The sequence below is a fragment of the Eutrema salsugineum genome, unplaced genomic scaffold (assembly GCF_000478725.1).
Source record: "Eutrema salsugineum unplaced genomic scaffold, Eutsalg1_0 scaffold_5, whole genome shotgun sequence".
NCBI classification, from domain to species: domain Eukaryota; kingdom Viridiplantae; phylum Streptophyta; class Magnoliopsida; order Brassicales; family Brassicaceae; genus Eutrema; species Eutrema salsugineum.
Window position 1 is genome coordinate 3,275,357 of NW_006256612.1, and position 11,761 is coordinate 3,287,117.

General features: G+C 37.0%; 3 protein-coding genes across 3 annotated transcripts; 1 reads left to right on the top strand and 2 right to left on the bottom strand.

The window, feature by feature from the left end:
- Positions 1–239: 239 nt before the first annotated feature.
- Positions 240–2,922, bottom strand: LOC18991888 (protein BREVIS RADIX). Its single transcript, XM_006415221.2, has 5 exons — positions 2,784–2,922; positions 1,478–1,869; positions 1,148–1,277; positions 701–1,023; positions 240–375 (listed from the first exon to the last, which is right to left on the bottom strand). Exons 1-5 carry the CDS (start codon positions 2,895–2,897, stop codon positions 297–299), a joined length of 1,038 nt encoding a protein of 345 aa, XP_006415284.1. The 5' UTR covers positions 2,898–2,922; the 3' UTR covers positions 240–296.
- Positions 2,923–7,671: 4,749 nt separating this feature from the next.
- Positions 7,672–10,488, top strand: LOC112083950. Its single transcript, XM_024152173.1, has 4 exons — positions 7,672–8,706; positions 8,801–9,215; positions 9,315–9,826; positions 9,910–10,488. The coding sequence occupies exons 1-4, from the start codon at positions 7,672–7,674 to the stop codon at positions 10,486–10,488; spliced, it is 2,541 nt and encodes an 846-aa protein (XP_024007941.1).
- A 388-nt stretch (positions 10,489–10,876) lies between these two features.
- Positions 10,877–11,429, bottom strand: LOC112083951 (uncharacterized protein At4g04775-like). Its single transcript, XM_024152174.1, has 2 exons — positions 11,247–11,429; positions 10,877–11,143 (listed from the first exon to the last, which is right to left on the bottom strand). The coding sequence occupies exons 1-2, from the start codon at positions 11,427–11,429 to the stop codon at positions 10,877–10,879; spliced, it is 450 nt and encodes a 149-aa protein (XP_024007942.1).
- Between the last annotated feature and the right edge of the window lie 332 nt (positions 11,430–11,761).

Below are 11,761 nucleotides of genomic sequence, written 5' to 3' on the forward strand. Positions count from 1 at the left end.
TCGACAAGGGCATTTGCTGAAACATAATGCTTCCATGAAAATAGAACTGTGGTCCTTTTTTAGGTTCAAAGTGTTTTTATTTTGTCTTTTAGGTTTTCACTGTTGATGATGGTTATATATAATTAGCTTCACTATGGATGATGATGATTCAAAACACTTGGTTTATGCTATTATGTATAGACCTTAAGCTAAGAAGAAAGTAAGATAAGCAAAATGTGTATAGATGTGTTGTTATATGGAGGAGGAGATTAATCAATTAAAGATTTGGTAGAGAGACTCATATTTCTGTTTTCTTTTTAGAGGTATTGTGATTGTATTCTCTCTCTGTTCTGCTCCCACCATGTCTTTGCGTGCACTTCCCCAAATCGTTCCCGGCTGTTGATTAACCAAAAAAACCAAGCATAAATCCCGGTTAGTTTACGGTATGATATCGAGTGTCAAAATGGTTAAACACCTTGTGACTAATTTGGTAACCAATATCCTAATCCGGAAACCAGGACTAATCATAGGTTTAACTACTGAACACTCAGATCCTAAATGCCTTGTCTGAGTATAATATAGGGTTCAAGATGCTGTAAATGTTGTGAATGATTAGGTTTTTGGGGGTAACCGATATCCTAAACCGGAAAAACAGAGTAAATCATAGGGTTTAAGCACTCTACTGTTCATACTTAATGCATAGTTTAGATGTTTATTATACCTGAATCTGACCCGACGTAGCTCTCTGGTCCCATCTGCTAATTGTCTGATGGTAATGTAAACACCGGGCTCGTCCTCTTCGATCCACTCAGCCTGCATTTCACTAGCGTTGCTCATTGATGGTGGTTCATCTCTGGAAGAAGTGGTGGTTCGTGCTGCATCCATTGGAGGTCCTCCATGATGACTTCCTGGTCCATAGTTGCTTGAACCACCATAGAAATGATGCGGGACATTCACTCCTGGAGGTCTGAAGTTGTGTCTTGGGGTCCAGTCTTTGCTTTCTCTCGCTGATTCCATCTTCGAGTAAGTTGAATCTCTCTGTGACTGAAAATAAACAAGGTTCACAAAAGTTTGAAGAAAGACTAAGGGAACATTACAAAATCAATGTGCATTGGTTTCATCAGGCAAATGCTAAAAGAGTTGGCTTTTTGGGATATGTGTTTTTTACCTGGTCCTCGGATCTTGCAGGCGTTTGAAGGGCTTGACGGTTAAATCTCTGTACATTGTAAAGCTCAACGATTTTGTCATAGTTCTCACCCCACCACCGTTGAGCTTGCCACTTGTCGAACATCTCCCGGCTTTTAAAAACAAGACATAAACAATGGTTAGTTTCCATCTCATGTTTTAGCCTTGATTGTCAACTTGTTTGTCTCAAGCAATTTCCAACTAACATACATATCCAAACAGGAGACAGTAGACATGCAGGTTTTGCTCAAGATTCAAGTCAAAACTCAAAGAATATACACATAGAGGTTTGTTTTGAGCAGAGTTCAAATACCTAAAGCGGATACGTTTCAGATCATTTCCTCCATTGGGAAGCGAAGCGAATGTGATATGGACACCAGGTTCTACTTGAGCCATCCACTCTTTAGGCCCCTCATCATCTAGCACCACATCACAAGACTGAGCAGAGATCGATTCCCGATCGTTTCCATAGATTGAAGTGAATTTTGACTCTGACCGTCCAGCTGGATGGTGAGAGGAGTTTGTGAAGTCCCAAGCAGGAGTTGAACCCGCGCTTCCACCCATGTAAGGGTATGGAACACCTTCAGAGGCATTGTCATAATCTGGGAACGGTCTATGTCCTTTCTTCATGGGGCTGTTAGAGGAACCAGTACATGGCTTGCATTGTTTATAAGCACCAGAGAATTTCAAAGCCATATCTTTAATCTGCATAGCATTAAACACCCAAAAACGCATTTAAAACGCAATATATAATGTTGAATATGACATTTCATAGACATTAGAGGTAGTTTCAGGCCTTTAGCCATGACCAAATGCGTCAAGAAGCATATATTCTAAGCCCAACGAAGTAAAAAGGAGGTCTGCTATATTCTTAAAAGAACATCAATAATAGATCATTCTAAAAAGAATATATTAAAGTCTTTGAGATCTAACATAATTGAAAACAATACTTCATCTTGTCTTCTCAGTCTGCAGAAACAAATCATAACGGCCCTCTCTTTCTTTTGTTTTTGTTCTTTTGATTTACCAAACCCTTTCTTTTTTCCCTGTCTAGGTAAAGAATCCACTAAAGCTTATTTGAGAAAAGTATAATTAGATCAGTCTTCATTAGCAATATTCAAAAAACTCATGACCCCCTTAGCTTTAATCAGCCACTATACTCCTAGAGAAAGAAAAAAAATACAACTGGTTACATAATTTTAAAAAAAAATTCAATCTGGGTTTTAATTATTGTTTCAGTAAGTTGTTTGACTTTCATGTCTAGTCCACATTGAGGGGAAGCAAACACTGACATAACCTATTAAAGAGAGATTTGGTGAAAGATTCCAAGCAAGTGAAAGTTGCATCTCTGTCTAAACAAACAGTGACCACTGTTACTAACGAAATCAACTCTACCCTTTGGTATTTGATAATTACAAAAAAATCTCAAAACTAAAGAAACGAATATCAGTCAAATGCAAGAGTTTGCTTTTTGATCTTCTGTTAGATACGTTAATTGGGGTCTGTGTCTTTGTTTGTTTCACTAGCAAGGCAATTAGGGAAAAAAGCAACAAAATAAAGTTGAAAGAACAAAAAAAAAGGAGCATCAACAAAGAAAGAAGAGAGAGAGAGAGAGAGACCTGTGTGGTTAGGCTTTTGACGGCTTCTTTAGTATTGGGAGTGATGCCTCCACGCGCTCCATTTTCGACTTCCTCACCTCCGTCTGCTTTCGTACAAGCTATGCAAGTAAACATCTTTTGCCTCTTTTTGTGTTCTCTGCCTTTTCAGCCCTATTAAATCGTATAAAACAGAGTAGTCTACTTAATCATCATCACAACCAAACCTCACAACCAAACCTCAGTGAATAAAAACAACCTAACAAAAGGAAAAAATAAAGTAATTAAAAACGTCAAAAGTATAGAGCTAAAACAGTAAAGGGATCCACAATCCGACGTATATAACACGGTAGATAGAGCTTATGTAATCAGATTACACATTTAATATGATATAAAAAGCCAAGTTTATTTATAAAATAAAATACAATAGAAACAGAGAAAACGGTCCTACAATAAATAGTAACAGACAATTGTAAACATAAGTTAGAAGTTAGAACATAGGAATGGGAATTTTGGATCCCAATTGTCGTTTTCCCTAACGCAAACACAACACAAAAGGATAAAAGTTGTGACGTATCTCTCCCTAGTTTGATAACAACTACTCAAAAGAAAACAAAGACAGTAAAGTTAATTTGGTTTAGTTTAACTCATAAAGAGCCAATGCTAAAATATTTCAAGAATTGAACCCATTTAATACAAGAAAAAGCATTCCACCATGGTCGTTCGGATCTTATTGTTACCTCGGAGATTAAATTTCTGAAGCAGAAAAAAAAAAACAGTTGGAATAAAATAATATAAGCTACGGAGGTTTATGATTAGTGGAGTGATCTTGATAGAGACAAAAGTGTTGAAAGATATTAAAACTACAAGTTACACTTTTGTTTTTTAAAAGAAAAGATATTAGAAACCAGAAAAGAAAGAGAACTTGGGGATCAGAGGATAGGACCCCAGTGAGAAATAATTTTAAATTTGGTTTTCTTTTTGTTAACACTGAAATATAATTTAAGAATTGCGCAAATCCAAACACCTGAAATGGTATAAATACACATTATTTTAAGTAATCATCTTATTCTAAAGAGGATCATAATAGAGACAAATGGTTCTCTTTATTCTACTTTAAAGAGTTTGTTTTTTTATTTGTTGGGGATAAAATTAGATTCAATAGTGCTTTTGTGTGAAGGAAAGAACCCATCCCTCAACTTACACATATCAAAAGTTGGAAGAATAAAACATTTTTACAGTAGCCGAAATTTCTGACATTTTCAAAATCACATTAATTGAAACAAATTACTAAATTGACAAAAGAATCAAATAATATCTTCTGATTCCCCCCGTGTTTAACACCATTCAAAACCGGAAACAAAATATGTAAAAATATGAAATATTCAATGTTTAACAACAAAATGGAATCTTGACAGTCACGTGTTTGTAAAAAGAAAAAGAGTTTGGTTTCTATTTTAGGGTTTTTTATGTGTGATGATGGACCAATCTAAAGCGTGTCGAGAGATGAAAGCTACTGATATGAATGTATTCGATACAAAAGTAAAAAAAAAAATTGCAGCAATCACGAATTACGAAGATGGTGTAATAAAACTCTGGTTTTTGATATCAAAAGCAAAGGCAAAAACTGATGCATAGAGCCATTATTATTCTTTATCCCCAGAAAACGTCTTTATTGAATATATCCAAAGTTTGAAGTTTTGATTTTTCCAGGCATTAAATTTGACAAGAATGTAATTATGGGTTTGTTTGTTACTAACCTTGTTTCGATATCTGAGAAAATGGGTTTTGAGGTCTGCTTTATTTCCTCTTTTAGGTTTGGTCTATTTTCGTCGCCGGCACGAGTGGGGTTTTGTTCTGTGTCTAAAGCCTATAAATAGACCATCAATGGCTGCACAACATTAGTAGTGTTACAGAGAGAAATCGGAGTAAATGTGGGAAAACGAATTGATGATGAAAGATTCGGCGAAGTAAAAGCAAAAGTAAAAGTTAGGAAACAATAAATATCAGAAAAAACTTTTGGAATGAAGAAATGATGAAGAAACAGATGATATTTTTTCCTGGAAAGCTGTAGAAAATCTGTTTTGGATGCTTAGAAAGCGGGATAGAAAATCGAAAACTGGAGAAAATTTTGGAAACTTATTTGCATATTCTTATAAAAGAAAGAGAGAGAGAGAGAGAAGTGACGAATCGAATCTGTCAAAATCAAATCAATCAAGTGACAGTGGAGGAAAAATGCAAACAGGTAAAGGCAATACAAAATCAAAAATACTCTCTGAATCTTTTTTTTTTTCCGGGAAAAAATAGTTTGAAAAGATCGATCGAAAAAACCAGTGACAAATCTCTGTTTTCTTTTCTCAATCGCTTCTACAGAATGAGAAAATGTAAAAGCTACGAATCTCTGAATCTCTTTTCCCGAGAAACAAAAAAATCTTACTGACCTGAAATGTCTTCTTCGTGCGAAATCGAATCTGGATTTTGGAACAAAATCTACACTCTCGCGAAGCAAGAAAACTCACTGCGAAAATCCCCAGAAATCTCTCGAACAGACGATTTTCTTCCCGGAGAGAAGAATTTTTTTTTGAAAAACAGTAAAATGAGAAACGGCCGAAACTAATTCAAAAAAAGAAAGAACAACCGGGTCGAATAATTCGGGTTATCGGGTCACCCGAGAACTGATACGGAGCTCCGAGTTTTTGTTCTCTAACTAGAAATTATAACGAACGAGAAAGAGAGGAGAACCAGAGCTCCTCTGGGTATTTATACCTGGAGGAAAGAAAAGTTTTTAACGGCGTTAAAAAAAACACCGTGAGTTTTAACGGAGAAGGCTTTGGTGTGCCGATGAAAATTGGTCTCGTTAAGAGACGGCAGCGAGGGCCCATGTTTGTCTACACGGTGACGGAGATGGCTTACGTGTGCTGGAAGTAGGTTACGTGGCATTTTATCATTGGTTAAAGACAGCTGAAACCGGGTCGGGTTATGGTCACGATATATTTGACAGGCCAAGGGAACGGTCGCATCACGATTCGCTTTGTTGTGGGTTCTCTTCTCGTCTCTTTTAAATTATTTTTATATATGTATATTCTAAAATAAAATATGTATCATCGTTTTGTCTTGTTTTAGATATGAGCATGTGTGAGCTTTTTTTTTATTTTTTATCTTTTTCTACTAAATGAGTAAAATAAGTACCGATTATATTCTCAGTCGATACATTTTTTATATGAACTTTATAATTTTTTTTCAACAATATGATTGCATTATGTGGAGTTAAATTCGGGTAATGATGCAACAACGATAACCATACCAAAAACCATTTGGTTATAATGATCGCGAATTTTGTAATTGTCTATATGTATATTTGATCATCTAGTTAAGCTTATTTTAAGGTATACAATGTAAGTGATTCTAGTCAATTTGTAAGTTGAAGTGCTTAGATCTCGATAGTGTCTCCATCATGGATTAATGTTAGCCTGGTAGATGGAAAATTGAAGTATGTGATACAGCTATGCTGTTTTGTTTACACATGTGATATGTTTGTTTGTCATGTACGATTCGTTTATACTATATTGTAAACGTAATGCTCCGACCAAGTATTTTTTTATGAAAACAAAAAAATGAAGTATTTTGTTTTTTACTTGCATATGTAAAATATGTCATACGTTTTTTAACAGCTTAAAATGTGTCATACGTTATGTGAATAAATATAGATATTGTGAAAACGAAATATGAAGTCAAAACACCAACATTGATGATGGTAGTTAACCGATCATCTGAAGATGCAAATTACTATTAAGAAATATATGAGTTCGAATTTCACTGACGATTACAATGCTTTTTGTTTACGTAGTGAACATTACAATTAGCATGGCGAATCATAAAATTTTAGAAAGACGAGATTACAATTGATCTGAATGTTCAAAATATATACAACAAAGCACATTAGTAATATGAAAAAACAAATTCATAAAATAAAAGAGATCATATTAGTTTTACATGAAGTGTAAAGTACGTATAGTTCTTGTGAAATATTCGCACTTATAGGTTAGATTCATTTAAAATTACAAGAAAATATGATGCATAAGCTGCTTGACTTTACTTAGTCGTGTTGTTCATGTTTTTTTTCTTTTGAAAAAAAAAACAATTGTAGAAAAATTCACTCCATTCCGTTAAAGATTAACTAAAACACACTTTTAGTTATAAAATTACTAAATATAGGTAGGCTGTAGGCATTACAAAATCATTCTCCAAAGTCACACAGGCTGATGATATTAACGTTGATTCGTGGTTAAGTAATAGGGATTACATTTACACACATCTTGTCTGTATTAACTTTAATTTTGTAAGCTTTTCATAATTAAAAATTTAAAACTAAACAATAACTGTATAAGAACGTGTATGTACAAGAATTCAAAGTTTGAATTCCAAACTATGAAGCTATTGCAAGAGTAAATTTTAGTTTTCAGGTGTTTAGAATTTTTCGTCCTAAGCAGTTAATTTATGTTTGCAAAAATAGGGTTGACGATCTATATCCCCATGGGAACTATCATATAGCACCAGATCCACACGAAACTATGACCTCGTTTTAGAAGTCCATGAGAGGAAAGTTGTAAATCTAAATCCCCATGTAATAATAGTTCGAAATCTACTTCCCCACAGTTACAAAGTTCGAAAGCCCAAACTCCATTGGGGTCGGTTTTAGTTGGATAACTGTATCGGAAACAAAGCTAAACCAAGTATTAGCGTTGTTAAACCAATCATGACCCGGAGTATGACCCGATTACAACTAATAAACCAAAACCAAACTAATAAACCAAAACCCAACAAAAATCCCCAAATTCAAAATTCCCAAATCCTAAACCCTAGAAATCGAATTCGAAATCAAAGCTGAAGGAAGAGGTTGACGACGATTTCGATGGCCTTAGTCATTCGTCGTGCGCTTGGCGAAGACGATTTCGATGAAGAAGAAGTAGACAGAGATGCAACTGAAATCGAGAAAATGGTGGAGGAATTTGAGGACGAGCCTTCGATTTTCCACGACAACATTCCAGAAAGTGATGACGATGATGAGGGAGAGGCAGCTCCGACGAGGCCGAGACCACGGACATCCTTTAGCCGTGGTAATGGGATATTGTATCTCAACCAGTCATTTTTCAATGGAGTGGATTTCAAGGAGAATGTGCTCGACTATGCACTGAGTACTGGACGTAATTTGGAGCAAACGAGGTATGATAAGACTAACATTTCATTTAAGTGTCTTGGTGGTGATGAAGAAAGTGGAGGCTGTCAATGGCGAGTCTATGCTTCAACTCGGGAGAAAGATGCTCTGTGGAAGATTAGAATATTGAATGACAAGCATTCATGTACACCTAATGGAGAGGTTACAATGTTAAAGGTTCCACAAATCGCTAGGTTGTTTCTCGATAAGATTAGAGAGGAACCGAAATACTATATGCCTATGAAGATTGAAGAAAAGATTAGGGAGGAGTGGGGAATTACTGTATCTAGGCCACAATGTCAAGCAGCTAGGAATAAGGCATTGAGGTGGATCGAGTGTGAGTATGATCGCCAGTTTGCTCGTCTCCGAGACTATGCGGCTGAGTTGCGTCATTCAAATGAGGATTCTAATGTGGTGGTTGAAACGCTGACAAATGAGAAAGGTGAAGACGAGTTTAACAGGTTCTACGTGTGCTTTGAAAACCTCAGAAAAACTTGGAAAAATACATGTAGGCCACTTATAGGAGTAGATGGCTGCTTCGTGAAGCACAAAATCAAGGGACAGTTATTGGCGGCATTAGGGAGAGATGCAGATAACTCCATATACCCAATAGCTTGGTGTGTTGTCCAAGTTGAAAACACTGAGAATTGGTTATGGTTTGTGAGGATGTTGAAGCACGACTTGGAGTTGAATGATGGTGATGGATTTATTATGGTTTTTGATCGTCAAAAGGTAATATGTTTAATGTGTTTGTATGTTTAATAAGTGAAATATAGGGTGATGATAGTATGGACTAATCTATTGTTGAATTGTTCATGTGTTTCAGGGACTGATTGCAGCTGTTCAAATGGAGTTGCCAAAGATCGAACATAGAATGTGTGTCAGACACATCTATGGGAATCTGAAGAAGAACCATGCTTCTAAAAAAGATATGAAGAAATACATATGGAATCTGGCGTGGAGCTACAATGAGGCTGAGTATAATTGGCGTTTGGACCAGCTATTGAATTATGATGTTGGTGTTTACAATGACGTGATGAAGATGAATCCAAGGACTTGGTGCAGATTTAACTACAAGATGGGCAACTATTGTGAGGATGTTGAGAACAACTCTACCGAGTCTTTTAACAGCAGTATCGAAAAGGAAAGATGGAAGCCATTTGTGCCTATGCTGGAAACAATAAGAAGGCTAGCTATGGCACGTATAGCCAAAAGATCGGCCAAATCTCATGATCACAATGGTAAGTGTATTTGGTTTAATTGTGGACTTGTTATTTTTGGTATTTGTGGACTTGTTATATTTGGTAATTGTGGGTTTGTGTTTGTGTTTGTCATTTCAGGGATATGCACGCCTTATGTCACTAAGTTCCTTGTGAAGGAGTACAAGGAAGCTAAGCTTTGCATAGTTACTAGAAGCACAAATGGAGACTATAAGGCAAGGTTAGGAGGTTGTAATTACCGAGTGAACTTGGAGAAGAGGAGTTGCACCTGTTTGAAGTTTCAGATTTGTGGCATCCCATGTGAGCATGCTTATGGGGTGATTCTGTCTAAAAAACTGGTCCCTGAAGACTTTGTTTGTCATTGGTTCCGCACTGCTATGTGGAGGAGGAACTATACTGATGGACTTGTACCTACTAGAGGAGCTGCATTTTGGCCTCGTTCTGATGCTCCGGATGTCCACATTCCTCCTGAACCACCACAGCCAGGTAGAAAGAAGGTCACCAATGCAGACAAAAAGAGGAAGAAAGGCGTGAATGAGTCTCCAACAAAGAAGCAACCACCAAACAAAAAAAGAATCATGCATTGTGGAATATGTGGCAAAGCTGACCACAACTCTAGATTCCACAAAAAGGTTAGCATTTTTTTGTTTTAGGTTTCTCGGGTATGTCCTGTGCTTTATGGTGTCTAATGTATGTGGTTACCTGTTTTTTGCAGGATAAAGGTAACGCTCCTTCTGTTCAACCTTCTGCTGCTCCATCTGTTCAACCTTCAGCTATTCAAGCTTCATCTGTTCGGTCTTCAGCTGCTCCTTCTGTTCTGCCTCCGGCTTCAACTACTCAGGCTGCGGCTTCACAGCCATCTCAATCTCCTGCAAAAAAGAAAGCTCCTGCTCCTCCAAAGAAGAAAGCTCCTGCTCCTCCAGAGAAGAAAACTCCTGCAAAGAAGAAAGCGCCATCTCCTGCAAAGAAGAAATCTCCTCCAAAGAAGAAAGCTCCTGCAACGAAGATAGCTCCTGCTCCTCCACAGAAGAAATCTCCTGCGAAGAAGAAAGCTTCTCAAGATCAGACTTTTGCTTCTTCTCAGGGTCAGCCGTCTGCTTCTTCTCAGGGTCAGCTGTCTGCTTCTTCTCAGGGTCAGCCGTCTGCTTCTTCTCAGGGTCAGCCGTCTGCTTCTTCTCAGGGTCAGCCGTCTGCTTCTCAAGGTCAGTCCAAGGGTTCTCAAGCTTCGCAGGTTGAACCTATTAAAGGTGTTCGGAGTAAACTCTTCCCATGGATAGTATGGCCCGAAGAGTAATGTCGAAGATGTGTCTGTTTTTTATGTTATCTTCTCAGTTTTTTAATATTTTAGGTGGGTCAGAGATTGATGTTTTTGGGAAAGTAATGTTGGATTCTTGCATTTGGTTTGGAATATGAGTGTATGCTCATTACTTTTGGCCCACTTGTTTTAGTTTTGTAATGGATTTTTATTGCTCTAATCTTGTTCTTGTCATTGACTAAATTCAAAAGAAAAGACATAATTGCCAAAACTCATTTCATTGAACACAAAGTTACTTGACACTACAACAATAAGACACAATACTCCCACTAACAAGACAATAAGATGACACAAAACATACATCATTCAAGACTAAACGAACAACAAGTGATAGAATCCCCTACCAAAATCACCTTCTTCATAATCTTCACCTAAGAAGTGACATAATCCCAACCACGAGCAAACATCCGACGACCCCTAGCAACACCACCTTCTTCATCTTTCTATTAGCTTCAACCAACACATCTTCAACCCTATCAAATGTCTCTTTCTCAAGCTTCTCAAAAATCATGCTCTCAGTTGCCCTTAACTCTTCTAACACTTGCTCAAGCCTTGAATTTTTCAATTGCAGCTTTTCAATCTCATCTAACAAAGCCTCATCAACCCATTTGAAGTTGTGATTATCATTGACAAGCTACAAAGTGGAATTCACAACATCGACATCAATAAAATGAAATCAATAAAAACACTTAAACACCATCTAATCACAGAAATCAAACATTCATTCAACACATTACCTTCTTCGATGCAGCAAAAGCACAGCGATAGTAACGCCGGTAAGGATTGTGGTCTGATTTCGAAATCAATGCCACATTTTGTTCACCACACCAACACTTCTTCGGAACTCCCACAATTCTTCTTGGACGACCACAAGATGATCCACTAGAACCTCCTGAAACATTGCTCGATGCTCCAGACATCACCAAATTCAGCCTACAAAACGAAACTCATCACCAAATTTTGGACCACGAAACATAAGAAAAATACTACAATTAACACTCAAATATGAACCCATAACACTATACTTACCCTCGATTTCAGAAATTACTGATTACAACAATCGATTTTCCAGAATCGAATTTAGGGTTCTTACTGAATTTTTTCGATTTGGGGATTTTGGGACCAATGTGGGAATAAAATGCTGTCATGGGTCGGGTTCGAATCGGGTTTTTTTAGTTCGGGTCGGTTTTTTTTTGGTTTGATTTCAGCGATTGATGGTTTAACTCTCGGGTTTACATCGCAAACTGGCAGA

Coding starts and splice junctions, on each gene's coding strand:
- LOC18991888 (XM_006415221.2), bottom strand. CDS start 2,897: ATGTTTACTTGCATAGCTTGTACGAAAGCAGACGGAGGTGAGGAAGTC. Junction 1,278..1,477: donor CTGAAACGTATCCGCTTTAG/GTATTTGAACTC, acceptor TGTTTTTAAAAG/CCGGGAGATGTTCGACAAGT. Junction 376..700: donor CTACGTCGGGTCAGATTCAG/GTATAATAAACA, acceptor GTTAATCAACAG/CCGGGAACGATTTGGGGAAG.
- LOC112083950 (XM_024152173.1), top strand. CDS start 7,672: ATGGCCTTAGTCATTCGTCGTGCGCTTGGCGAAGACGATTTCGATGAA. Junction 8,707..8,800: donor TGGTTTTTGATCGTCAAAAG/GTAATATGTTTA, acceptor CATGTGTTTCAG/GGACTGATTGCAGCTGTTCA. Junction 9,827..9,909: donor ACTCTAGATTCCACAAAAAG/GTTAGCATTTTT, acceptor TGTTTTTTGCAG/GATAAAGGTAACGCTCCTTC.
- LOC112083951 (XM_024152174.1), bottom strand. CDS start 11,429: ATGTCTGGAGCATCGAGCAATGTTTCAGGAGGTTCTAGTGGATCATCT. Junction 11,144..11,246: donor CTTTTGCTGCATCGAAGAAG/GTAATGTGTTGA, acceptor TCCACTTTGTAG/CTTGTCAATGATAATCACAA.